At 41.0% G+C, this 27935-nt stretch overlaps 1 protein-coding gene across 1 annotated transcript in view; it reads left to right on the plus strand.

Moving 5' to 3' along the window:
• GLG1 (golgi glycoprotein 1) overlaps positions 1–27935 on the plus strand; it is a 447209-nt gene that overhangs the window by 303144 nt on the left and 116130 nt on the right. Inside the window, exons 6-7 of the mRNA XM_053719464.1 lie at positions 3807–3944; positions 4812–4898. Of these exons, the coding sequence (XP_053575439.1) occupies positions 3807–3944; positions 4812–4898 (225 nt within the window). The remainder of the gene's footprint in view (positions 1–3806; positions 3945–4811; positions 4899–27935) is intronic.

Genomic DNA, 27935 nt, shown 5'->3' on the forward strand with positions numbered 1-27935 from the left:
TTGTAAAAATTCTTGGAGCTGTTGCTAGGCCAAACGGCAGAGCCACAAACTGGTAATGCTTGTCCAGGAAAGAGAATCTCAGAAACTGATAGTGAGCTGGATGAATCGGAATATGCAGATATGCATCCTGTAAATCTATTGTAGACATATAATGCCCTTGCTGAACAAAAGGCAGGATAGTCCTTACAGTTACCATTTTGAATGTTGGTATCCTTACATAACGATTCAATATTTTTAGATCCAGAACTGGTCTGAACGAATTCTCCTTCTTTGGTACAATGAAGAGATTCGAATAAAACCCCAGCCCCTGTTCTGGAACTGGCATAATTACTCCAGCCAACTCTAGATCTGAAACACATTTCAGAAATGCTTGAGCTTTCGCTGGGTTTACTGGGACACGGGAAAGAAAAAATCTCTTTGCAGGAGGTCTTATCTTGAAACCAATTCTGTACCCTTCTGAAACAATGTTCTGAATCCAAAGATTGTGAACAGAATTGATCCAAATTTCTTTAAAAAAAACGTAACCTGCCCCCTACCAGCTGAGCTGGAATGAGGGCCGCACCTTCATGTGGACTTAGAAGCTGGCTTTGCTTTTCTAGAAGGCTTGGATTTATTCCAGACTGGAGATGGTTTCCAAACTGAAACTGCTCCTGAGGATGAAGGATCAGGCTTTTGTTCTTTGTTGAAACGAAAGGAACGAAAACGATTATTAGCCCTGTTTTTACCCTTAGATTTTTTATCCTGTGGTAAAAAAGTTCCTTTCCCACCAGTAGCAGTTGAGATAATAGAATCCAACTGAGAACCAAATAATTTATTACCCTGGAAAGAAAGGGAAAGTAGAGTCGATTTAGAAGACATATCAGCATTCCAAGTTTTAAGCCATAAAGCTCTTCTAGCTAAAATAGCTAGAGACATAAACCTGACATCAACTCTGATAATATCAAAAATGGCATCACAGATAAAATTATTAGCATGTTGAAGAAGAATAATAATGTTATGAGAATCATGATCTGTTACTTGTTGCGCTAAAGTTTCCAACCAAAAAGTTGAAGCTGCAGCAACATCCGCCAAAGATATAGCAGGTCTAAGAAGATTACCTGAACACAAATAAGTTTTTCTTAGAAAGGATTCAATTTTCCTATCTAAAGGATCCTTAAAGGAAGTACCATCTGCTGTAGGAATAGTAGTACGTTTAGCAAGGGTAGAGATAGCCCCATCAACTTTAGGGATTTTGTCCCAAAACTCTAATCGGTCAGACGGCACAGGATATAATTGCTTAAAACGTTTAGAAGGAGTAAATGAATTACCCAAATTATTCCATTCCCTGGAAATTACTTCAGAAATAGCACCAGGAACAGGAATACACTTAGCTTTGGTAGTTCCAGCACCAGGCAGCGATTTTCCTGAAGTATCTTCTGACTCAGATGCAACATGAGACATCTTGCAATATGTAAGAGAAAAAACAACATATAAAGCAAAATTGATCAAATTCAGGAATGGGAAAAAATGCCAAAGAACAAGCTTCTAGCAACCAGAAGCAATGAAAAATGTGGAGACAAAAGCGACGCCCATATTTTTTTAGCGCCAAATAAGACGCCCACATTATTTGGCGCCTAAATGCTTTTGGCGCCAAAAATGACGCCACATCCGGAACTCCGACATTTATGGCGCAAAAGAACGTCAAAAAATGACGCAACTTCAGGCGACACGTATGACGCCGGAAACAGAAAAGATTTTTTGCGCCAAAAAAGTCTGCGCCAAGAATGACGCAATAAAATGAAGCATTTTCAGCCCCCGCGAGCCTAACAGCCCACAGGGAAAAAGTCAAATTTTTTAAGGTAAGAAAAAAATTATTGATTCAAATGCATTATCCCAAATATGAAACTGACTGTCTGAAAATAAGGAATGTTGAACATCCTGAGTCAAGGCAAATAAATGTTTGAATACATATATTTAGAACTTTATAAAAAAGCACCCAACCATAGCTTAGAGTGTCACAAAAAATAAGATTTACTTACCCCAGGACACTCGTCTACATGTTGTAGAAAGCCAAACCAGTACTGAAACGAAAATCAGCAGAGGTAATGGTATATATATGAGTATATCGTCGATCTGAAAAGGGAGGTAAGAGTTGAATCTCTACGACCGATAACAGAGAACCTATGAAATAGACCCCGTAGAAGGAGATCATTGCATTCAAATAGGCAATACTCTCCTCACATCCCTCTGACATTCACTGCACGCTGAGAGGAAAACCGGGCTCCAACCTGCTGCGGAGCGCATATCAACGTAGAATCTAGCACAAACTTACTTCACCACCTCCATAGGAGGCAAAGTTTGTAAAACTGATTTGTGGGTGTGGTGAGGGGTGTATTTATAGGCATTTTGAGGTTTGGGAAACTTTGCCCCTCCTGGTAGGAATGTATATCCCATACGCCACTAGCTCATGGACTCTTGCTAATTACATGAAAGAAAAAAAACTCATCTAAATTTATTGTTTGGGTTACTCGTGGACTCCACATCTTGGGCATTTGTTCCCAGGAGTAATGGATCTTGGACTCTCACCACATGCATGAAGGCAAACCTAATTGATGCTTAAATATGAGGTGAGCAAATTAAGTGGTTGATAAACTAATAATAAACATAAATGTCTTATTACATAGAATCCTTGTGGAAGAAAAGCTGTAATGTAGAAGAATGGGTGGGTGAGACTTAGAAATGCGGTCACAATAAGTATCCTGTGCAGAAGGGCTCTATCCCTCATATACCTCCATATAGAAGCACAAACAAATGGAGGGTGAGTATGGGGAGACCATAGCATTATATATACGTGAACCACCCACAGGCATCACAATGATAAATACCTTCAGGGGGACCGTAAAGCGTTTGTAGCTGCCTAGATAACTAGTGCCAAAATATATATTCAATTTCACTAACCCACCCGTTAGTAACAGCAATCCGTGTGCAGACTTGCATCCCACGCTGTCTCCTGATCAGGAATGCTCATCAAACAGAGCTAAGCCGGGCAAACTATCCGGTGTGCTTACAAGTTCCTCCCATGGGCTCTTTTAATAGGTGCACACTGCGAGTCAAGTCCTCCCTGTACTGGGTAATAGATTTCTTATGACGTGCTGGTTTAAAGGGCACAAATAAATAGTGGTAGATGTCAGGCAAAAAAGGCTGTTACTTGAAGAGCTCAAAAAGGGACAGAAAAAACGGATCCCTGTAGTCCGTACTAAGGTATGCAAAAAAGAGCAAAAAAAAAGGAGAACAAAAAGTCCCAAAATTTGAGGCTAAAAAATCAAACTTTATTCAAAAAATAAAAACAAGTAATCATAGTCTATGATTACGGTCTATTGACAGAAACCAGTCAGACAAGCCACTCTGTTTTGGAAGCAGCTGTCCGTTTTCTTGTTTTTATTATTTGAATAAAGTTTGATTTTTAGCCTCAACTTTTGGGGCTTTTTGTTTTCCTTTTTTTTGCATAATTTCTTACCTGAAAAATGTATTTCTTTTTCTTTAATGGAAGTGAGTTCACAAAACCTTACCCTGTTTATTGGTTATTTTTTTATTATTCCTACCCACATTTGCTTGACTATACATTAGACTAGTTTACCAATGAGGTGGGAGAGGTTTTATAGAGCTTTTGGGGATCTTTGTCTCCTAGTGGCAGGGAAGAGTAATTTCCAGGAGTAATGGATCGTGGACTCTCACCACCATGAAATTAATTTATCAGTTAAGCATAAATTGTGTTTTTTTGTTTGTTTTTTAATATTAATGTAGTGTCTTTAATATCTTATCCTCAGCTTTCACGAGAATGTCGTGCTGAAGTACAACGCATCTTGCATCAGCGGGCATTGGATGTGAAACTAGATCCTGCAATGCAGGCCAAGTGCATGTCTGACTTGGGAAAATGGTGCAGTGAAAAGACAGACCCTGGTCAGGTGAGTGAAGATTCTTGTACCAAAAAATGGCATTTTGTTTTGGAAATAAAATAAATTGGGGTTCAAGTTCCTTTTAAATAGGTTTATTTTACGATTCAGATAAAGCATGTGATTTTTAAACAACTTTCTTATTTATTTCTATTTAATTTTCTTCGTTCTCTTGCTATTATTTGTTGAAAATCGTGGACGTAAGCTCAGGAGCAAGCACGTGTCTTGAGCACTATATGATGGCAGTTTTGCAAGAATTTTATCCATTCACATTGACTATTTCCTGCAATATAGTGCTCAAGACACCTGCCTAGGTATATCTTCAACAAGGAAGAGAACAAAGCAAATATAAGTAAATTGTAAACTTTTTGTAAAAGTGTATGCTCTGTCTTAATCGCAAAATACAATGTTTGGGTTTCATATCTCTTCATATCCCTTTGGCTGATATATTGTTGCATATTAATGTCCTCCACTCTCCTCTTCCTATTCGTCATACCATTCTCTTCCCCTCATACATTCTCTAATGTCCAGAGTAACCACCTCTTTACATCTTTTATGTGGTAATGTCTATATGCATATTACTGTTTTTCCACGTAACCTCAGCAGTTTTGTCACACACCTGCTAATTCCACTTCACATATTTGGGTTTCTATTTACTTCTTTAGTAATTCACATCCTTTCTCTTTGCCCTTCTCTGCCCATATACCTACAATTAACAAACAAAGTTGAATGTGAGAAACTAGTACTGAAATTGGGTTGACTTATCAGCTTCCATTGTAGGTAAACATTACTGATTTTACCACAGTTGTATAATTATCTTAGCTCTTGCAACTAAAACTATATGAGGGCTTTAATTTGTTTTACCTGGTCTGTTCCTAGGAGATGGAATGTTTACAGGACCACTTGGAAGACCTTGTTGTTGAATGCAGAGAAATTGTGGGCAATTTCACAGAACTTGAGTCTGAGGTAAGAATAAGGATGCCGAAACTGTACAGATTACGTTTCTGGTAAGAAGAACCTGAGTTGGGTTTAAGTTGCATATTCATGAGCTAAAACCATGCTTTACCTGCATGTTCTCAGTACCCTGCCCTGTTGTAGCTCAGAAAAAATATTACTTAGAATTGGAATCTGCATATACTTTATCTACCAATTAACAAGCTTTTTAACTTATAAACCTTTTACGTGTTTACCTCTGTTTAACAGTGTTTCTTGGCACAGAACCATTTTACGATATTTCAGTATTTTTTTTAAAGAGCTTTTTGAGATATTTGATGTTTTACAGCAAGATTCTTATCAACAAGTTATACATTTCATATGTACGTGAATATTTACTTTATATTGCTGATTATTTAATAAAACCAATAATGTTTGCTGTGTTCCAATAAGTTCAACAATTCATAGCTTTTATGTATTTGTATGAAAAGCTTAACAAATGATGAATGGCGACCCTATAAAATATTGATTGAATTATAACTATAGGAGGAATGATCCTGCGTTAAAAGGTGCTGTTAAGATCTATGGGCAGGATATGTGGGCTGTACTAGTTGAAAAGTATTCATACCCCAAGTGGTAAGACCTCTTGGCTCTTATAACAAAAAAATAAGTTATTGATGATGGTGTTGGGGTTAGCTCGCTTATAACTAGCATATAACATAGAAAAATTACCACTAAAACCTACATTGATTAAACAATTAGACATTGTAAAGGGTTCAAATATGTACCTTATTATAAAATCAATTATGCTTTTTTTGTAGCAGCGACTTGCCTATAACTAAATAAAAGGGGCAGAGAGGGGAGAATAGTTTGCATTAAAAAATTGTTTAAAAATTGCTGGCAAGTATTTTTAAAATAATTTTCAAAAATAAGCAAAATTAATTACATAGCTAAGCTGCCTGGAGCAGCTAACTCCACCCCTCTTATCGGTGTTTAGACACAGGCATTCTATTTCAACTGAGTTCACAGCTTCTAGGCATGCTCCAGCAGATAATCCCTATTCACTTTTGCATTTTACCAAAAGAACAATAAACATAGATACAGCCATAAAAGGAATTGTGTGGGCGGAGTTGGAGCTTTACAATTCAGAAACTAAAAAGAAAGGGTTAATGGCGAGGCACTGCAGTATAAATTTGCAGGTAAAGTAATTAATTAAAATACATATTATAATATTTTGACTCTATCCCAACTTCTTTTATGTCCCTTTAAGGCTAATTCATGTCATTTATATTAATTTATCTTTACTACATCTGGGTTATTAAGACTTATGTCCTGCTATCTCCTCTCTGTGGCTCCATCCGAAAGCCACATCAGGAAGGTTGATTTTTTTTTTTGTTTGCGTCCCAAGATGCCATACATAACTTATATAAACGGTCTGAAACCTAAGCAAAATACAAAGACAAATCGTCAACATACCATATGTTAGCAATAAAATTTTGCTATCAGTATCTTACCGGTAAATGAGGGCCTTTACTAATAGTTTGTTCCTAGATTAAGAAATCAGCCCCCACGTCCATTTGTCCATAACAAGCATTAATAGAAGAAAGTAATGGTGTCTCTTGAGGGAACCTGTCGGGCCCAGTCACTTGGATTGCAGGTTTACTTTTCATTTTGATTTTCCATGGGTTCGCATTGGCCTTGGGCCCTGTTTCATCATATAAATCATATGCGGCTTCATTGATATCCAGTGTGGCGTTTTTTATGCGGCAGGCTTAATGGTGTGTCTTTAGTTTCCATCCAGGGGGACCCGCGAACCCCCGCACATAACTATTTTGCTGCGTGATCTTGTCTGCTTGATAGTGTCGATGCTGTGCTCCGACAGGCCCCATAGGCCGTAATGTTTCTTGGAATATTTTCCCCGGGTGATGTTTCACAATGAGGTCAATCTTCTCATCTGACAATGTGGTTAAATCCCATTTTAATCTCTCCATGTGTTGTAGCTCTTGGCACCGGGAAATGGTGCAGTGGCCGACAATATCCTCTTCTTCATATCTGTTCTTGGAACTATTCTCTCTGTTGTCTTGGCTTCCTCCAATATATCGCTGTCATGTTGCGTTTCAGCAGTTGTTTGTATCATGACATTTGTGCATAACTTATGCGATAACCGGTCGTATGGAGCTCTTTCCATCAGGGAATACGTAAGCCTTTCAAATTTTGCATACTGTATATTGAGGATGGATGGTGTGTCCTTATTGTATGCGGTAGCCATTTTTAATGGTGACTTCCTTTACCGGGTTTTCTTTCATGTAATTAGCAAGAGTCCATGAGCTAGTGACGTATGGGATATACATTCCTACCAGGAGGGGCAAAGTTTCCCAAACCTCAAAATGCCTATAAATACACCCCTCACCACACCCACCAATCAGTTTTACAAACTTTGCCTCCTATGGAGGTGGTGAAGTAAGTTTGTGCTAGATTCTACGTTGATATGCGCTCCGCAGCAGGTTGGAGCCCGGTTTTCCTCTCAGCGTGCAGTGAATGTCAGAGGGATGTGAGGAGAGTATTGCCTGTTTGAATTCAATGATCTCCTTCTACGGGGTCTATTTCATGGGTTCTCTGTTATCGGTCGTAGAGATTCATCTCTTACCTCCCTTTTCAGATCGACGATATACTCTTATATATACCATTACCTCTGCTGATTCTCGTTTCAGTACTGGTTTGGCTTTCTACAACATGTAGATGAGTGTCCTGGGGTAAGTAAGTCTTATTTTCTGTGACACTCTAAGCTATGGTTGGGCACTTTTTTATAAAGTTCTAAATATATGTATTCAAACATTTATTTGCCTTGACTCAGGATGTTCAACATTTCCTTATTTCAGACAGTCAGTTTCATATTTGGGATAATGCGTTTGGATATATCATTTTTATCTTACCTTAAAATTTGACTTTTTCCCTGTGGGCTGTTAGGCTCGCGGGGGCTGAAAATGCTTCATTTTATTGCGTCATTCTTGGCGCGAAAATTTTTTTCTATTTCCGGCGTCATACTTGACGTTTTTCGTGCCAAAAATGTCGGCGTTCCGGATGTGGCGTCATTTTTGGCGCTAATAGCATTTAGGCGCCAAATATTGTGGGCGTCAAATTTGTCTCCACTTTATTTAAGTCTCATTATTTGTTGCTTCTGGTTGCTAGAAGCTTGTTCACTGGCATTTTTTCCCATTCCTGAAACTGTCATTTAAGGAATTTGATCAATTTTGCTTTATATGTTGTTTTTTCTATTACATATTGCAAGATGTCCCACGTTGCAACCGAGTCAGAAGATACTACTGGAAAATCGCTGCCTGGTGCTGGAACTGCCAAAGCTAAGTGTATCTGCTGTAAACGTTTGGTAGTTGTTCCTCCAGCTGTTGTTTGTATTAAATGTCATGACAAACTTGTTAATGCAGAAAATATTTCCTTTAGTAAAGTACCATTACCTGTTGCAGTTCCATCAACATCTAATGTTCAGAGTGTTCCTGATAACATAAGAGATTTTGTTTCTGAATCCATTAAGAAGGCTATGTCTGTTATTCCTCCTTCTGGTAAACATAAAAAGTCTTTTAAAACTTCTCTTTATACAGATGAATTTTTAAATGAACATCATCATTCTGATTCTAATGATTCTTCTGATACAGAGGATTCTGTCTCAGAGGTTGATGCTGATAAATCGTCATATTTATTTAAAATGGAATTTATCCGTTCTTTACTTAAAGAAGTCCTAAGCATTTTCAGCGGGGGCTGAAAATGCTTCATTTTATTGCGTCATTCTTGGCGCGAAAATTTTTTTCTATTTCCGGCGTCATACTTGACGTTTTTCGTGCCAAAAATGTCGGCGTTCCGGATGTGGCGTCATTTTTGGCGCTAATAGCATTTAGGCGCCAAATATTGTGGGCGTCAAATTTGTCTCCACTTTATTTAAGTCTCATTATTTGTTGCTTCTGGTTGCTAGAAGCTTGTTCACTGGCATTTTTTCCCATTCCTGAAACTGTCATTTAAGGAATTTGATCAATTTTGCTTTATATGTTGTTTTTTCTATTACATATTGCAAGATGTCCCACGTTGCAACCGAGTCAGAAGATACTACTGGAAAATCGCTGCCTGGTGCTGGAACTGCCAAAGCTAAGTGTATCTGCTGTAAACGTTTGGTAGTTGTTCCTCCAGCTGTTGTTTGTATTAAATGTCATGACAAACTTGTTAATGCAGAAAATATTTCCTTTAGTAAAGTACCATTACCTGTTGCAGTTCCATCAACATCTAATGTTCAGAGTGTTCCTGATAACATAAGAGATTTTGTTTCTGAATCCATTAAGAAGGCTATGTCTGTTATTCCTCCTTCTGGTAAACATAAAAAGTCTTTTAAAACTTCTCTTTATACAGATGAATTTTTAAATGAACATCATCATTCTGATTCTAATGATTCTTCTGATACAGAGGATTCTGTCTCAGAGGTTGATGCTGATAAATCGTCATATTTATTTAAAATGGAATTTATCCGTTCTTTACTTAAAGAAGTCCTAATTGCATTAGAAATTGAGGATTCTAGTCCTCTTGATACTAAATCTAAACGTTTAGACAAGGTCTTTAGATCTCCTGTGGTTATTCCAGACGTTTTTCCTGTTCCTGGTGCTATTTCTGAAGTAATTTCCAGAGAATGGAATAATTTGGGCAATTCATTTACTCCTCCTAAACGTTTTAAGCAATTATATCCTGTACTGTCCGACAGATTAGAGTTTTGGGACAAAATCCCTAAAGTTGATGGGGCTATTTCTACCCTTGCTAAACGTACTACTATTCCTACGGCAGATGGTACTTCCTTTAAGGATCCTTTAGATAGGAAAATTGAATCCTTTCTAAGAAAAGCTTATCTGTGTTCAGGTAATCTTCTTAGACCTGCTATATCATTGGCTGATGTTGCTGCAGCTTCAACTTTTTGGTTGGAAACTTTAGCACAACAAGTAACAGATCATGATTCTCATAATATTATTATTCTTCTTCAACATGCTAATAATTTTATCTGTGATGCCATTTTTGATATTATCAGAGTTGATGTCAGGTTTATGTCTCTAGCTATTTTAGCTAGAAGAGCTTTATGGCTTAAAACTTGGAATGCTGATATGTCTTCTAAATCAACTCTACTTTCCCTTTCTTTCCAGGGTAATAAATTATTTGGTTCTCAGTTGGATTCTATTATCTCAACTGTTACTGGTGGGAAGGGAACTTTTTTACCACAGGATAAAAAATCTAAAGGTAAAAACAGGGTTAATAATCGTTTTCGTTCCTTTCGTTTCAACAAAGAACAAAAGCCTGATCCTTCATCCTCAGGAGCAGTTTCAGTTTGGAAACCATCTCCAGTCTGGAATAAATCCAAGCCTTCTAGAAAAGCAAAGCCAGCTTCTAAGTCCACATGAAGGTGCGGCCCTCATTCCAGCTCAGCTGGTAGGGGGCAGATTACGTTTTTTCAAAGGAATTTGGATCAATTCTGTTCACAATCTTTGGATTCAGAACATTGTTTCAGAAGGGTACAGAATTGGTTTCAAGATAAGACCTCCTGCAAAGAGATTTTTTCTTTCCCGTGTCCCAGTAAACTCAGTGAAAGCTCAAGCATTTCTGAAATGTGTTTCAGATCTAGAGTTGGCTGGAGTAATTATGCCAGTTCCAGTTTTGGAACAGGGGCTGGGGTTTTATTCGAATCTCTTCATTGTACCCAAGAAGGAGAATTCCTTCAGACCAGTTCTGGATCTAAAAATATTGAATCGTTATGTAAGGATACCAACATTCAAAATGGTAACTGTAAGGACTATATTGCCTTTTGTTCAGCAAGGGCATTATATGTCTACAATAGATTTACAGGATGCATATCTGCATATTCAGATTCATCCAGCTCACTATCAGTTCCTGAGATTCTCTTTCCTGGACAAGCATTACCAGTTTGTGGCTCTGCCGTTTGGCCTAGCTACAGCTCCAAGAATTTTTACAAAGGTTCTCGGTGCCCTTCTGTCTGTAATCAGAGAACAGGGTATTGTGGTATTTCCTTATTTGGACGATATCTTGGTACTTGCTCAGTCTTCACATTTAGCAGAATCTCATACGAATCGACTTGTGTTGTTTCTTCAAGATCATGGTTGGAGGATCAATTCACTAAAAAGTTCATTGATTCCTCAGACAAGGGTAACCTTTTTAGGGTTCCAGATAGATTCAGTGTCCATGACTCTATCTTTGACAGACAAGAGACGTCTAAAATTGATTTCAGCTTGTCGAAACCTTCAGTCACAATCATTCCCTTCGGTAGCCTTATGCATGGAAATTCTAGGTCTTATGACTGCTGCATCGGACGCGATCCCCTTTGCTCGTTTTCACATGCGACATCTTCAGCTCTGTATGCTGAACCAATGGTGCAGGGATTACACAAAGATATCTCAATTAATATCTTTAAAACCGATTGTCCGACATTCTCTGACGTGGTGGACAGATCACTATCGTTTAATTCAGGGGGCTTCTTTTGTTCTTCCGACCTGGACTATAATCTCAACAGATACAAGTCTTACAGGTTGGGGAGCTGTGTGGGGGTCTCTGACGGCACAAGGGGTTTGGGAATCTCAGGAGGTGAGATTACCGATCAATATTTTGGAACTCTGTGCAATTTTCAGAGCTCTTCAGTCTTGGCCTCTTCTGAAGAGAGAGTCGTTGATTTGTGGATTATTTTCAGCAGGAATTGGCTGTCTTTATTTTATCCCTCCCTCTCTAGTGACTCTTGCGTGGAAAGATCCACATCTTGGGTAGTCATCCCATACGTCACTAGCTCATCGACTCTTGCTAATTACATGAAAGAAAACATAATTTATGTAAGAACTTACCTGATAAATTCATTTCTTTCATATTAGCAAGAGTCCATGAGGCCCACCCTTTTTGGTAGTTATGATTTTTTTGTATAAAGCACAACTATTCCAATTCCTTATTTTATATGCTTTCACATTTTTTTATCACCCCACTTCTTGGCTATTCGTTAAACTGATTTGTGGGTGTGGTGAGGGGTGTATTTATAGGCATTTTGAGGTTTGGGAAACTTTGCCCCTCCTGGTAGGAATGTATATCCCATACATCACTAGCTCATGGACTCTTGCTAATATGAAAGAAATGAATTTATCAGGTAAGTTCTTACATAAATTATGTTTTTGCAGAGTGCTAAATGCTTCTTTGCCGAATACAATTTAGTTGCTCTTAGTTCTATGTATAACTAAATTATGCTTATGCCGGTACAGAGGTGATGGCTCGTTCAATGTAGGTAGAAACCCTCGATTGCTTGAGGGGGGTGGCGCAGCCTATATTTGAGCCGCCGCTCTAGGCCTCCCTTGTCCGATGCCGGGCTTAAACTTCACGAATACAGTGCCTTCTTCCAATGTTTAGCGTGCCAGTAAGCAGCTTAGCTATTTAGATGAGTAGTTATGTTATTGCTCTGTAGGACCCCTCTATTACATACAAGATTGCTGTTCAGACACGCCCCCCATTTCAGTATTTTTTGTTTACTTGTATAATACATCATTTATCAACTATAGTTTTAAACTGACCAGTGCTAAATTATTTCCCTGCTCGCAATGGCCAATGCAGGGAATATTTTTTTAAATGTTAACTTTTTGGGGTTCTTGAGGATTGGATTTGTGAAATAGTCTAGCACATACAGTACCTTGTTTTGTTACTCTTAGGGGTCGATTTATCAAAGGCTTTGCAAGCCTTTCGACCCACTACAGCTGTAGATTCTCACAAGAGAACCTGCAGGCCGTATTTAACAAGCAGCAGTCATCAAACCACTGCTTCCCTAATTTTTCACCACCTCTAAAGTGGCGAAATTCAATCTCCGTGGTCTAGTATGACCGTGGAGATTGCACGCGAGTGTAAAATAGCGCCAGGGGAATTCACCCCACCAGAGGCGAACTGCGGCGGACAGGAGCACCTATGTGCGCCCCTGTCCACCTCAGCTTGATAAATCGCCCCCTTATTAGGATTGACAAGTAAACACCTTAATTACATTGCATATGTACTGTAAATAAATGTTTGTCCCTTTTTAAGTAAGCATACTCAAATCCTGCCACTAATAACTTTTCATATTTCAACGTTTAACCATTTCACTCTGCCCCACATTCATTTGATGGTTTTACTAGATTTATGTGCTATAAATTGAATGGTGTGCTGAAATTTAATTAAAGTTTAAAGGGAGATAAAACGTACAATTTTAAAGAACTTTCCAATGTACTTCTATTAACAAACTTTCTTTTCTCTTGTAAGGTGTATCCAGTCCACGGATTCATCCATTACTTGTGGGATATTCTCCTAACCAACAGGAAGCTGCAAGAGGATCACCCAGAGCAGAGCTGTCTATATAGCTCCTCCCCTAACTGCCACCTCCAGTCATTCTCTTGCAGCTCTCGACAAGGGAAGTATCAAGAGAGATGTGGTGAATTAGTGTAGTTTATCTTCAATCAAGTTTATTTTTAAACGGTACCGGCTTTGTACTGTTTTTTACCTCAGGCAGAAATTAGAAGAAGAGTTTTGCCTGAGGTTTTTGATGAACTTAGCAGGTTGTAACTAAGGTCCACTGCTGTTCTCACACATAACTGAAGAGTATGGGAAAACTTCAGCTGGGGGAACGGCCTGCAGAATTAACTGCTCTGAGGTATGTTCAGTATATTTTTTTCTAGAGAGATAAGACCTAGAAAATGCTGACAGTGCCTGATATATTTAAGGTAAGCCTGATTGCAGTGATTTAACAAACGACTGGCATCATGCTTGCAGTAAAGGGTAATATTCATATTACTTGCTCTTATGGCTTAGTATGTAAAACGTTTGCATGATATATAAAGAACGTTTTTTTACTGAGGGTGATAAATCTTTATTTGGAGCCTAGTTTTCCACATGGCTGACTAGATTTCTCCTAGGAGTAGTTATTTATGGCCCTTTCACTTTGAGTGCATGGTGGGAGAGGCCTATTTTCGTGCTCTAATTGCGCAGTAGTTTTTACATTCTGAGACATCCAGCTTCCCTGAAGGAGTCCCCTGACATATTGGACATCTGTAAGGGTTTTTTTTTGCCTACAAAAGTCGTTTTATGGGAAGGTAGGAGCCACAGTAGAGCTGTGGCAGTTTGCTTGTGACTGTTATAACGGTTTTACCGTTTTTTTGCTTAGTTTTTAAACCTGAAGGGTTAATCATCCATTTGCAAGTGGGTGCAATGCTATTTTAGTCTGTTATACACACTGTAAAAATTTCGTAAAGTTAACTGCTTTTTCTCTTGTTAAGTGTATCCAGTCCACGGATCATCCATTACTTGTGGGATATTCTCCTTCCCAACAGGAAGTTGCAAGAGGATCACCCACAGCAGAGCTGCTATATAGCTCCTCCCCTCACTGCCATATCCAGTCATTCTCTTGCAACTCTCAACAAAGATGGACGTAGTAAGAGGAGAGTGGTGTATTATAGTTAGTTTTTTAACTTCAATCAAAAGTTTATTTTTAAATGGTACCGGAGTGTACTGTTTCATCTCAGGCAGCATTAGAAGAAGAATCTGCCTGTGATTTCTATGATCTTAGCAGAAGTAACTAAGATACACTGCCGTTCTCACATATTCTGAGGAGTGAGGTAACTTCAGAGGGGGAATGGCGTGCAGGTTTTCCTGCAATAAGGTATGTGCAGTTAATATATTTCTAGGGATGGAATTTGCTAGAAAAATGCTGCTGATACCAGATTAATGTAAGTTAAGCCTTAAATGCAGTGATAGCGACTGGTATCAGGCTTATTAACAGAGATACATACTCTTATAAAAGTGTAATATAAAACGTTTGCTGGCATGTTAATCGTTTTTATATATGTTTGGTGACAAAACTTATTGGGGCCTAGTTTTTTTCCACATGGCTGGCTTGATTTTTGCCTAGAAAGTTTCCTGAAGCTTTCCACTGTTGCAATATGAGTGGGAAGGGCCTATTTTAGTGCTTTTCTGTGCAGCTAAAAATACTGACAGACATTCAGCTTCCCTCTGCATGATACAGGACATCTCTGAAGGGCTCAAAAGGCTTCAAAGTCGTGTTAGAGGAGGGTAACAATCACAGTAGACTGTGGCAGTTGTTGTGACTGTGTTTAAAAAACGTTTTTGTCATTTATTATTCTGTTTTTGTTATTAAGGGGTTAATCATCCATTTGCAAGTGGGTGCAATGCTCTGCTGACTTGTTACATACACTATAAAAATGTTGTTAGTGTAACTGCCTTTTTTCACTGTTATTTCAAATTTTGTCAATTTGTTTCTCTTAAAGGCACAGTAACGTTTTTTATATTGCTTGTTAACTTGCTTTAAAGTGTTTTCCAAGCTTGCTAGTCTCATTGCTAGTCTGTACAAACATGTCTGAAACAGAGGATACTTGTTCATTATGTTTAAAAACCATGGTGGAGCCCCATAGGAGAATGTGTACTAAATGTATTGATTTCACCTTAAATAGTAAAGATCAGTCTTTATCTATAAAAGAATTGTCACCAGAGGGGTCTGTCGAGGGGGAAGTTATGCCGACTAACTCTCCCCACGTGTCGGACCCTTCGCCTCCCGCTCAAGGGACGCACGCTAATATGGCGCCAAGTACATCAGGGACGCCCATAGCGATTACTTTGCAGGACATGGCTGCAATCATGAATAATACCCTTTCAGAGGTATTATCCAGATTGCCTGAATTGAGAGGCAAGCGCGATAGCTCTGGGGTTAGACGAGATACAGAGCGCGTAGATGCTGTAAGAGCCATGTCTGATACTGCGTCACAATATGCAGAACCTGAGGACGGAGAGCTTCAGTCTGTGGGTGACGTCTCTGAATCGGGGAGACCTGATTCAGAGATTTCTAATTTTAAATTTAAGCTTGAGAACCTCCGTGTATTGCTTGGGGAGGTATTAGCTGCTCTGAATGACTGTGACACAATTGCAGTGCCAGAGAAATTGTGTAGGCTGAATAAATACTATGCAGTGCCGGTGAGTACTGATGTTTTTCCAATACCTAAAAGGCTTACAGAAATTATTAGTAAGGAGTGGGATAGGCCCGGTGTGCCATTTTCCCCACCTCCTATATTTAGAAAAATGTTTCCAATAGATGCCACTACACGGGACTTATGGCAGACTGTCCCTAAGGTGGAGGGAGCAGTTTCTACTTTAGCAAAGCGTACCACTATCCCGGTTGAGGACAGTTGTGCTTTTTCAGATCCAATGGATAAAAAATTGGAGGGTTACCTTAAGAAAATGTTTATTCAACAAGGTTTTATTTTACAGCCCCTTGCATGCATTGCGCCTGTCACTGCTGCGGCGGCATTCTGGTTTGAGGCCCTGGAAGAGGCCATCCATACAGCTCCATTGACTGAAATTGTTGACAAGCTTAGAACTCTTAAGCTAGCTAACTCATTTGTTTCTGATGCCATTGTTCATTTGACTAAACTAACGGCTAAGAATTCCGGATTCGCCATCCAGGCGCGTAGGGCGCTATGGCTCAAATCCTGGTCAGCTGATGTGACTTCAAAGTCTAAATTACTCAACATTCCTTTCAAGGGGCAGACCTTATTCGGGTCTGGTTTGAAAGAAATTATTGCTGACATTACTGGAGGTAAGGGTCATACCCTTCCTCAGGACAGGGCCAAATCAAAGGCCAAACAGTCTAATTTTCGTGCCTTTTGAAATTTCAAGGCAGGTGCAGCATCAACTTCCTCTGCTTCAAAACAAGAGGGAACTTTTGCTCAATCCAAGCAGGCTTGGAAACCTAACCAGTCCTGGAACAAGGGCAAGCAGGCCAGAAAGCCTGCTGCTGCCTCTAAGACAGCATGAAGGAGCGGCCCCCTATCCAACAACGGATCTAGTAGGGGGCAGACTCTCTCTCTTCGCCCAGGCGTGGGCAAGAGATGTTCAGGATCCCTGGGCGTTGGAGATCATATCTCAGGGATATCTTCTGGACTTCAAAGCTTCTCCTCCACAAGGGAGATTTCACTTTCAAGATTATCTGCAAACCAGATAAAGAAAGAGGCATTCCTAAGCTGCGTACAAGATCTCCTTGTAATGGGAGTGATCCATCCAGTTCCGCGGACGGAACAAGGACAGGGGTTTTATTCAAATCTGTGGTTCCCAAAAAATAGGGAACCTTCAGACCAATTTTGGATTTAAAGATCCTAAACAAATTCCTCAGAGTTCCGTCATTCAAGATGGAAACTATTCGAACCATTTTACCCATGATCCAAGAGGGTCAGTACATGACCACAGTGGACTTAAAGGATGCCTACCTTCACATTCCGATTCACAAGAATCATCATCGGTTCCTGAGGTTTGCCTTTCTAGACAGGCATTACCAATGTGTAGCTCTTCCATTCGGGTTGGCTACAGCCCCAAGAATTTTTACAAAGGTTCTGGGCTCACTTCTGGCGGTCCCAAGACCGCGAGGCATAGCGGTGGCTCCTTACCTGGACGATATCCTGATACAGGCGTCAAGCTTTCAAATTGCCAAATCTCATACAGAGATAGTTCTGGCATTCCTGAGGTCGCATGGGTGGAAAGTGAACGAAGAAAAGAGTTCTCTATCTCCTCTCACGAGGGTTTCCTTCCTAGGGACTCTAATAGATTCTGTAGAAATGAAAATTTACCTGACGGAGTCCAGGTTATCAAAACTTCTAAATGCTTGCCGTGTTCTTCACTCCATTCCGCGCCCCATGGTGGCTCAGTGCATGGAAGTAATCGGCTTAATGGTAGCGGCGATGGACATAGTGACATTCGCGCGCCTGCATCTCAGACCGCTGCAATTATGCATGCTCAGTCAGTGGAATGGGGATTACACAGATTTGTCCCCTCTACTAAATCTGGATCAGGAAACCAGAGATTCTCTTCTCTGGTGGTTATCTCGGGCCCATCTGTCCAAGGGTATGACCTTTCGCAGACCAGATTGGACAATTGTAACAGATGCCAGCCTTCTAGGTTGGGGTGCAGTCTAGAACTCCCTGAAGGCTCAGGGTTCATGGACTCAGGAGGAGAAACTCCTCCCAATAAATATTCTGGAGTTAAGAGCAATATTCAATGCTCTTCTGGCTTGGCCTCAGCTAGCAACACTGAGGTTCATCAGATTTCAGTCGGACAACATCACGACTGTGGCTTACATCAACCATCAAGGGGGAACCAGGAGTTCCCTAGCGATGTCAGAAGTCTCCAAGATAATTCGCTGGGCAGAGACTCACTCTTGCCACCTGTCAGCGATCCATATCCCAGGTTTAGAGAACTGGGAGGCGGATTTTCTAAGTCATCAGACTTTTCATCCGGGGGAGTGGGAACTCCATCCGGAGGTGTTTGCTCAATTGATTCTCTGCTGGGGCAAACCAGAATTGGATCTCATGGCGTCTCGCCAGAACGCCAAGCTTCCTTGTTACGGATCCAGGTCCAGGGACCCAGAAGCGGCACTGATAGATACTCTAGCAGTGCCTTGGTTCTTCAACCTGGCTTATGTGTTTCCACCGTTTCCTCTGCTCCCTCGTCTGATTGCCAAAATCAAACAGGAAAGAGCATTGGTGATATTGATAGCGCCTGCGTGGCCACGCAGGACCTGGTATGCAGACCTAGTGGACATGTCATCCTTTCAACCATGGACTCTGCCTCTGAGACAAGACCTTCTAATACAAGGTCCTTTCAATCATCCAAATCTACTTTCTCTGAGACTGACTGCATGGAGATTGAACGCTTGATCCTATCAAAGTGTCGCTTCTCTGAGTCAGTAATTGATACCTTAATACAGGCACGAAAGCCTGTCACCAGGAAAATTTACCACAAGATATGGCGTAAATATCTTCCTTGGTGTGAATCCAAGAATTACTCATGGAGTAGGGTTAGGATTCCTAGGATATTGTCCTTCCTCCAAAGGATTATCAGCTAGTTCTTTAAAGGGACAGATTTCTGCTCTGTCTATTCTTTTACACAAGCGTCTGGCAGAAGTTCCAGACGTTCAGGCATTTTGTCAGGCTTTAGTTAGAATTAAGCCTGTGTTTAAACCTGTTGCTCCTCCATGGAGCTTAAACTTGGTTCTTAAAGTTCTTCAAGGGGTTCCGTTTGAACCCCTTCATTCTATTGATATCAAACTTCTTTCATGGAAAGTTCTTTTTCTGATGGCTATTTCCTCGGCTCGAAGAGTCTCGGAGTTATCTGCCTTACATTGTGATTCTCCTTATCTGATCTTTCGTTCAGATAAAGTTGTTCTGTGTACAAAACCTGGGTTTTTACCTAAGGTGGTTTCTAACAAGAATATCAATCAAGAGATTGTTGTTCCATCATTATGTCCTAATCCTTCTTCAAAGAAGGAACGTCTTTTGCATAATCTAGACGTAGTCCGTGCCTTGAAGTTTTACTTACAGGCTACTAAATATTTTGCCAAACATCTAACCTGTTAGTTGTTTACTCTGGACAGAGGAGAGGTCAGAAGGCCTCGGCAATCTCTTTCTTTTTGGCTTTGGAGTATAATCCGTTTAGCCTATGAGACTGCTGGACAGCAGCCTCCTGAAAGGATTACAGCTCATTCTACTAGAGCTGTTGCTTCCACCTTGGCCTTTAAAAATGAGACCTCTGTTGAACAGATTTGCAAGGCTGCAACTAAGTCTTCCCTTCATACTTTTTTCCAAATTTTCCAAATTTGATACTTTTGCTTCTTCGGAGGCTGTTTTTGGGAGAAAGGTTCTACAGGCAGTGGTTCCTTCCGTTTAAGTTCCTGCCTTGTCCCTCCCATCATCCGTGTACTTTAGCTTTGGTATTGGTATCCCACAAGTAAAGGATGATCCGTGGACTGGATACACTTAACAAGAGAAAACATAATTTATGCTTACCTGATAAATTTATTTCTCTTGTAGTGTATCCAGTCCACGGCCTGCCCTGTCCTTTTCAGGCAGGTCTAAATTTTAATTAAACTACAGTCACCACTGCACCCTATGGTTTCTCCTTTCTCGTCTTGTTTCGGTCGAATGACTGGATATGGCAGTGAGGGGAGGAGCTATATAGCAGCTCTGCTGTGGGTGATCCTCTTGCAACTTCCTGTTGGGAAGGAGAATATCCCACAAGTAATGGATGATCCGTGGACTGGATACACTACAAGAGAAATAAATTTATCAGGTAAGCATAAATTATGTTTTTTCACTGTTTTGCAGTTTTTGTGTTTGTTTTTTTTCCCTTAAAGGCACAGTACCGTTTTTTTATATTCTGCTTTTTCACATTAACGTGTTTTCCAAGCTTCCTGGTCTCATTACTAGTCTGTTAAACATGTCTGACATAGAGGAAACTCCTTGTTCATTATGTTTAGAAGCCATTGTGGAACCCCCTCTTAGAATGTGTACCAAATGCACTGATCTTACTATAAGTTATAAAGACCATATTCTGGCTTTAAAAGATTTATCACCAGAGGAAATTGACAAAGGGGAAGTTATGCCGACTAACTCTCCCCACGTGTCAGAGCCTATAACTCCCGCTCAAGGGACGCCAAGTACATCTAGCGCGCCTATTGCGTATACTTTACAAGACATGGCGGCAGTTATGAATCATACCCTTACAGAAGTATTGTCCAAACTGCCAGGGTTACAAGGAAAGCAAGACAGCTCTGGGGCTAGAACAAATACAGAGCTCTCTGACGCTTTAGTAGCTATGTCTGATATACCCTCACAATGTCCAGAAGCCGAAGCAGGAGAGCTTCTATCTGTGGGTGATTTTTCTGACTCAGGGAAGACACTTCAACCTGATTCTGATATGTCTACATTTAAATTTAAGCTTGAACACCTCCACATGTTGCTCAGGGAGGTTTTAGCAACTCTGGATGACTGTGATGCCATTGTAGACCCAGAGAAATTGTGTAAATTGGATAAATACTATGCAGTGCCTGTTTACACTGATGTGTTTCAGAAACAATTACTAAGGAATGGGATAGACCAGGTGTACCGTTCTCTCCCCCTCCTGTTTTTAAAAAGATGTTTCCTATAGATGCCGCTACACGGAACTTGTGGCAAACGGTACCTAAGGTGGAAGGAGCAGTCTCTACCCTAGCGAAGCGTACAACTATCCCTGTCGAGGACAGTTGTGCTTTTCTATTTCCAGTGGACAAAAAATTAGAGGGTTACCTTAAGAAAATTTTTACTCAACAAGGTTTTATTCTACAGCCCCTTGCATGCATTGCCCCGTCACTGCTGCTGCGGCCTTTTGGTTTGAGTCTCTAGAAGAGGCTCTACAGGTAGAAACCCCATTGGATGATATCCTTGACAAGCTTAAAGCTCTTAAGCTACCCAATTCATTTGTTTCTGACGCCGTTGTTCATTTAACCAAGCTAACGGCTAAAAACTCAGGTTTTGCTATTCAGGCGCGTAGGGCGCTATGGCTTAAATCCTGGTCAGCTGACGTTACTTCAAAGTCTAAGCTTCTCAACATTCCCTTCAAGGGGCAGACCCTTTTCGGGCCTGGACTGAAGGAGATTATTTCTGATATTACTGGAGGAAAAGGTCTCGCCCTTCCTCAGGATAGGTCCAACAAATTAAGGACCAAACAGACTAATTTTCGTTCCTTTCTAAACTTCAAGAGTGGCGCAGCTTCAACTTCCTCTAATGCAAAACAAGAGGGAAATTTTGCCCAGTCCAAGCCGGTCTGGAGACCTAACCAGGCTTGGAACAAAGGAAAGCAGGCCAAAAAACCTGCTGCTGCCTCTAAGACAGCATGAAAGATCAGCCCCCGATCCGGAAACGGATCTAGTAGGGGGCAGACTTTCTCTCTTCGCCAAGGCTTGGGCAAGAGATGTCCAGGATCCCTGGGCGTTGGAAATTGTGTCCCAGGGATATCTTCTGGACTTTAAAGCTTCTTCCCCAAAAGGGAGATTTCATCTCTCACAATTATCTGCAAACCAGATAAAGAGAGAGGCATTCTTACATTGTGTTCAAGACCTCCTAGTTATGGGAGTGATCCACCCAGTTCCAAAGGAGGAACAGGGACAAGGCTTCTATTCAAATCTGTTTTTAGTTCCCAAGAAAGAGGGAACTTTCAGACCAATCTTAGATCTCAAGATCCTAAACAAATTTCTCAGGGTCCCATCCTTCAAGATGGAGACTATTCAAACCATCCTACCTATGATCCAGGAGGGTCAATATATGACTACCGTGGACTTAAAAGATGCTTATCTTCACATTCCGATACACAGAGATTATCATCGGTTTCTCAGGTTCACCTTCCTAGACAGGCACTACCAGTTTGTGGCTCTTCCCTTTGGGTTAGCCACGGCACCAAGAATCTTTACGAAGGTTCTAGGATCCCTCCTAGCGGTCCTAAGGCCGCGGGGTATAGCAGTAGCCCCTTACCTAGACGACATTCTGATACAGGCATCGACTTTTCAAATCGCCAGGTCCCAAACGGACATTTATTCACACAACGATCTTGCGATCAGAAAGAGGAGCACTAGGCAAATTCCAGTAAAATAAAACTTAGCTTTCGCTAAGCTCTATGACTACGGCTATCGCCGAAACGCGTAAGCAAGAGAGTGCTACGCTATCTGTTACAATGTTTGATTGTTAAAGTTTTTAAGATGAGTTAATAAGCCAAATAAAAGCTAAGTTTTATTTTACCGGAATTTGCCTAGTGCTCCTCTTTCTGATCGCAAGATCGTTGTGTGAATAAGTACCATTCAGGGATTTGGAGTGAGCACAGGCACCAAAGAAAACATTGACAAACCCTGGGTCAAAAGAAGGATTTTTCATTAAGCGCTGTGTTACAAGCAGCGACTGACAGGACGAGGTGCAAGAGCTGAAGCGGTAATAACCGTCATTGGTGTGATCGAGGAGGGAGCCCAGGCTAATCGTAGCCCACACAGAACAAAGTCACATAAAACTGCAATCGGAGAGGAGGAGGTGGACCGGCACACACAGACGGGACGCAACATTCAGCACAAGCAGCAGAAAGAAAAGACAAGTTGATTCCGCAAGGAGCGGGTAAGAAATTGTATGTCAAAGATATTAACTGTAACATATGCCACAGCAAACTGATATTGTTGAGTTCAACATCAATAACAAGCTTATGATTGAGGACAATTTTGCAAGGTAACACTGGCACATTTGAACTGTATTAAGTTTCTGTGAATATCCTGGACCACAGGTTGATTGAAAAAGATTAGAAGATATAAAGATAGTCTTTTGGTGCTTGGACTAACATTGTGTGTACATACCCATACGGACATTGTTCTGGCATTCCTGAGGTCTCATGGCTGGAAGGTGAACAAAGAAAAGAGTTCTCTATCCCCTCTCACAAGAGTTTCCTTCCTAGGAACTCTGATAGATTCTGTAGAAATGAAACCGAGGCCAGGTTGTCAAAACTTCTAAATTCCTGCCGTGTTCTTTATTCTGCTTCTCGCCCTTCAGTGGCTCAGTGTATGGAAGTAATCGGCTTAATGGTAGCGGCAATGGACATAGTGCAGTTTGCTCGCCTACATCTCAGACCGCTGCAGCTCTGCATGCTCAGTCAGTGGAATGGGGATTACACAGATTTGTCCCCTCTACTAAATCTGGATCAAGAGACCAGGGATTCTCTTCTCTGGTGGCTATCTCGGGTCCATCTGTCCAAGGGTATGACCTTTCGCAGGCCAGATTGGACAATAGTAACGACAGATGCCAGCCTTCTGGGCTGGGGTGCAGTCTGGAACTCCCTGAAGGCTCAGGACTCGTGGACTCAGGAGGAGACACTCCTTCCGATAAACATTCTGGAACTAAGAGTGATATTCAATGCTCTTCAGGCTTGGCCTCAGCTTGCTGCGGTCAGGTTCATCAGATTTCAGTAGGACAATATCACGACTGTAGCCTACATCAACCATCAAGGGAGAACAAGGAGTTCCCTAGCAATGTTGGAGGTTTCAAAAATAATTCTATGGGCAGAGGTTCACTCTTGCCATCTATCAGCTATCCATATCCCAGGAGTAGAGAACTGGGAGGCGGATTTTCTAAGTCGGCAGATTTTTCATCCGGGGGAGTGGGAACTCCATCCGGAAGTGTTTGCACAGTTGATTCAATGTTGGGGCAAACCAGAACTGGATCTCATGGCGTCTCGTCAGAATGCCAAGCTTCCTTGTTACGGGTCCAGGGATCCCAAGGCAGCGCTGATAGATGCTCTAGCAGCGCCTTGGTCCTTCAACCTGGCTTATGTGTTTCCACCGTTTCCTCTGCTCCCTCGTCTGATTGCCAAGATCAAGCAGGAGAGAGCTTTGGTGATTTTGATAGCACCTGCGTGGCCACGCAGGACTTGGTATGCAGATCTGGTGGACATGTCATCCCTTCCACCATGGACTCTGCCGCTGAGGCAGGACCTTCTACTTCAGGGTCCTTTCAACCATCCAAATCTAATTTCTCTGCGTCTGACTGCTTGGAGATTGAACGCTTGATTTTATCAAAATCGAGTCGGTCATTGATACCTTAATTCAGGCTCGAAAGCTTGTCACCAGGAAAATCTATCATAAGATATGGTGTAAATATCTTCATTGGTGTGAATCCAAGGCTTACTCATGGAGTAAAGTCAGGATTCCCAGGATATTATCTTTTCTCCAAGAAGGATTGATATTCAATGCTGCTTTGTGTGATATTTTTTTTTCCTGGGCTGATAGACTGTGTGTTTTTTCTCTGTGAAGGGGCGTAGTGTGCAAAAAGAACTGGCACCCTGAGGAATTCAATAAAAATGAACATGCATGGAAGTTATTCCAGCTTCTGTTCTATCTCATGGAGTGCTGTTCTCTCTCTTTGACTTTTTAGTTAGAATCAAGCCTGTGTTTAAACCTGTTGCTCCGCCATGGAGTTTAAATTTAGTTCTTAAAGTTCTTCAAGGGGTTCCATTTGAACCTCTGCATTCCATAGATATCAAGCTTTTATCTTGGAAAGTTCTGTTTTTGGTAGCTATCTCTTCGGCTCGAAGAGTTTCAAAGTTATCTGCCTTACAGTGTGATTCCCCTTATCTGATCTTCCATGCAGATAAGGTAGTTTTGCGTACCAAACCTGGGTTTCTTCCTTAGGTTGTATCTAATAAGAATATCAATCAGGAGATTGTTGTTCTGTCACTGTGTCCTAATCCTTCTTCAAAGAAGGAATGTCTATTACATAATCTTGACGTGGTTCATGCTTTAAAGTTTTATTTACAAGCTACGAAGTATTTTCGTCAAACATCGGCATTGTTTGTTGTTTACTCTGGACAGAGGAGAGGCCAAAAGGCTTCAGCAACTTCTCTTTCTTTTTGGTTAAGTATAATCCGCTTAGCTTATGAGACTGCTGGCCAGCAGCCTCCTGAAAGAATTACAGCTCATTCCACTAGAGCGGTGGCTTCCACATGGGCTTTTAAAAATTAGGCTTCTGTTGAACAGATTTGTAAGGCGGCGACTTGGTCTTCGCTTCATACTTTTTCTAAATTCTACAAATTTGATACTTTTGCTTCTTCGGAGGCTATTTTTGGGAGAAAGGTCTTACAGGCAGTTGTGCCTTCCGTTTAAGCGCCTGCCTTGTCCCTCCCTTCATCCATGTCCTATAGCTTTGGTATTGGTATCCCACAAGTAATGGATTATTATACAAGAGAAAACAAAATTTATGCTTACCTGATAAATTTATTTCTCTTGTGGTGTATCCAGTCCACGGCCCACCCTGTCATTTTAAGGCAAGTGTTTTTTATTTTTAAACTACAGTCACCACTGCACCCTATAGTTTCTCCTTTCTCTTGCTTGTCTTCGGTCGAATTACTGGGAGGTGGCAGTTAGGGGAGGAGCTATATAGACAGCTCTGCTGTGGGTGATCCTCTTGCAGCTTCCTGTTGGGAATGAAAATATCCCACAAGTAATGGATGAATCCGTGGACTGGATACACCAAAAGAGAAATAAATTTATCATGTAAGCATAAATTTTGTTTTTCTTGTTATCTTTTGTTGAAAAGCAGGAAGGTAAGTTCAGAAATGTACATGTGTCTACAGCACTATATGGCAGCAGTTTTGCGACAATGTTATACATTAGCAACAGCACTAGATGGCAGCACTAGCTCCAGAAATGTGCATGCTATCTATCCCGATATCTATTTAACAAAGAATAACTTGAGAATGAAGCAAATTTGATTATAGAAGCCAATTGGAAACTACTTTAAAATTGTATTCTCTGTGTCATGAAAGAAATCATAATCCAAATGTAATTTAAGGGACATGAAACCCAATTTTTTTTTCTGTTTTAAAAAATAATCCATAAAACATTGTTTCCTTCCTAAGATAGGGAGAGTCCACGGCTTCATTCCTTACTATTGGGAAATACAACGCCTGGCCACCAGGAGGAGGCAAAGGCTTAAATATCCCTCCCACTTTCTCAATACCCCAGTCATTCTTTGCCTTTCATCACATTAGGAGGTGGCAGAGAAGTGTCAGAAGATTCGGAGAGTCCTTAAAAAGGGTATCTGCCCTTTGAGATAGGACTGGAGTTTTAAGTAGTCATGACAACCTCTCAGTGAGAGTATTGATAATAGTTTGTCTGGAGATGCAGGGGAAGTTTTTCTGCGAAACCATCCAGACTACTGCTAACAGCTCCTAAGCAATCTGTGTTGACGAGTTTCACTGCCTGCTTTCTCTCACTCAAGTCCATGTTAGGAGTGCTGCTATCAGACTGTCACACTTGAGAGACTGTGTTCTGTTCCACAGCATGGATCCTGGAGGTAAGATGGTTTCAATTCTTACACATAAAACTCTTTAACAGGGTCACAGTGTGGCTCCTTTTATACCTTGATAGGATCCAGGGTTATTATCCTCTGAAGGGGGTTTATTAAACAGTTGGGGTTAATTAATCAGTGTATTAATTATTTATATGCTGCTTTGTGTTTTTTTTTTTTCCTGGGCTGATAGACTGTGTGTTTTTGGCTGGAACAAACAGGTTTCACTTTCGTTTTTGAAACTTTTGCACAGCTCCTATTACTTGCTGTACTTGTAATAACAGGGGAAGTACTGTCTTGCACTCCATGTGACCGGGTGTGGTCTACGTTCATTACCTCCATTCTGGCTGAGACTTAAACCTTAGAAAGTTTCCTCTGTTTACTGTCTGGGTCTAGGAGGTGGTGAGTGCCCCATCCATTGGGAGTACAAAGGTGAAGTTTCCTGTGGGTATAACCTGAGCTATGGAGGTCTCTGACATGTTAGAAGGTATTCCTTCTGTACTAAATCATACCTGTTTATATTGTGAGGAGGCCGTGGTTTCCCGCCCACTCAACTTAACACTGTTATAAAGTCTAAGAAGACGAGCCTGCTTAAGGCTCTTAGTCCCTCTGAGCCGTCTACCTCTCAGGACTCGGCGTTCTGTGAGATTACTACCCTTGCTACATTATTCACTCCACATGCAGTTCTCCGTAGCACATCTAATCCTCCATCCGGAGGGGGCCTTCTTCCTGCGGACTTTGCCGCGCAGTTACAAACGGCGGTGTCTGCGGCCCTCAGTGCATTACCTCGCTCTAACAAACGCAAGAGAGAGGTTAAACATAGCTCTCCTGATCTGGAGTCATCTAAATATTTATCGGATTTAGCTATTTCCCATTTATCTGATGAGTTAACCTCTGTAGCTTCAGAGGGTGAAGTGTCTGGGTCGGAGTCCTTAGCGTCTAAGCCTCCTGCTGCAGAGGAACCATTCTTTACTAAAAAAATGCAAGTGCTCAATTTTAAATCTAAAGAAGGTTCTGTCTACGTTAGAGGTTCCAAAGGCCGCGCTGCCTCAAGAACCTAGGATACCTAAATTAGTCAGTTTACGAAGACAGGAAAGTTCCTTTGACTTTTCTTGTGCCGGTTAAGATGGCGAACATTAAGAACGAATGGGAAATAATTGGTTCTTCCTTTTCCCCCTCGTCTACTTTTAAAAAGTTGTTCCCAGTCCCAGACTCTCAACTGGATTTGTGGGGCTCCAGTCCTAAGGTGGATGGTGCTATCTCTACTTTTGCTTAAAGTACTACTATACCTCTTGAGGATAGTTCTTCGTTCAGAGAGCCGATGGATAAGAAA

Source organism: Bombina bombina, chromosome 1, assembly GCF_027579735.1.
Source record: "Bombina bombina isolate aBomBom1 chromosome 1, aBomBom1.pri, whole genome shotgun sequence".
NCBI lineage: Eukaryota > Metazoa > Chordata > Amphibia > Anura > Bombinatoridae > Bombina > Bombina bombina.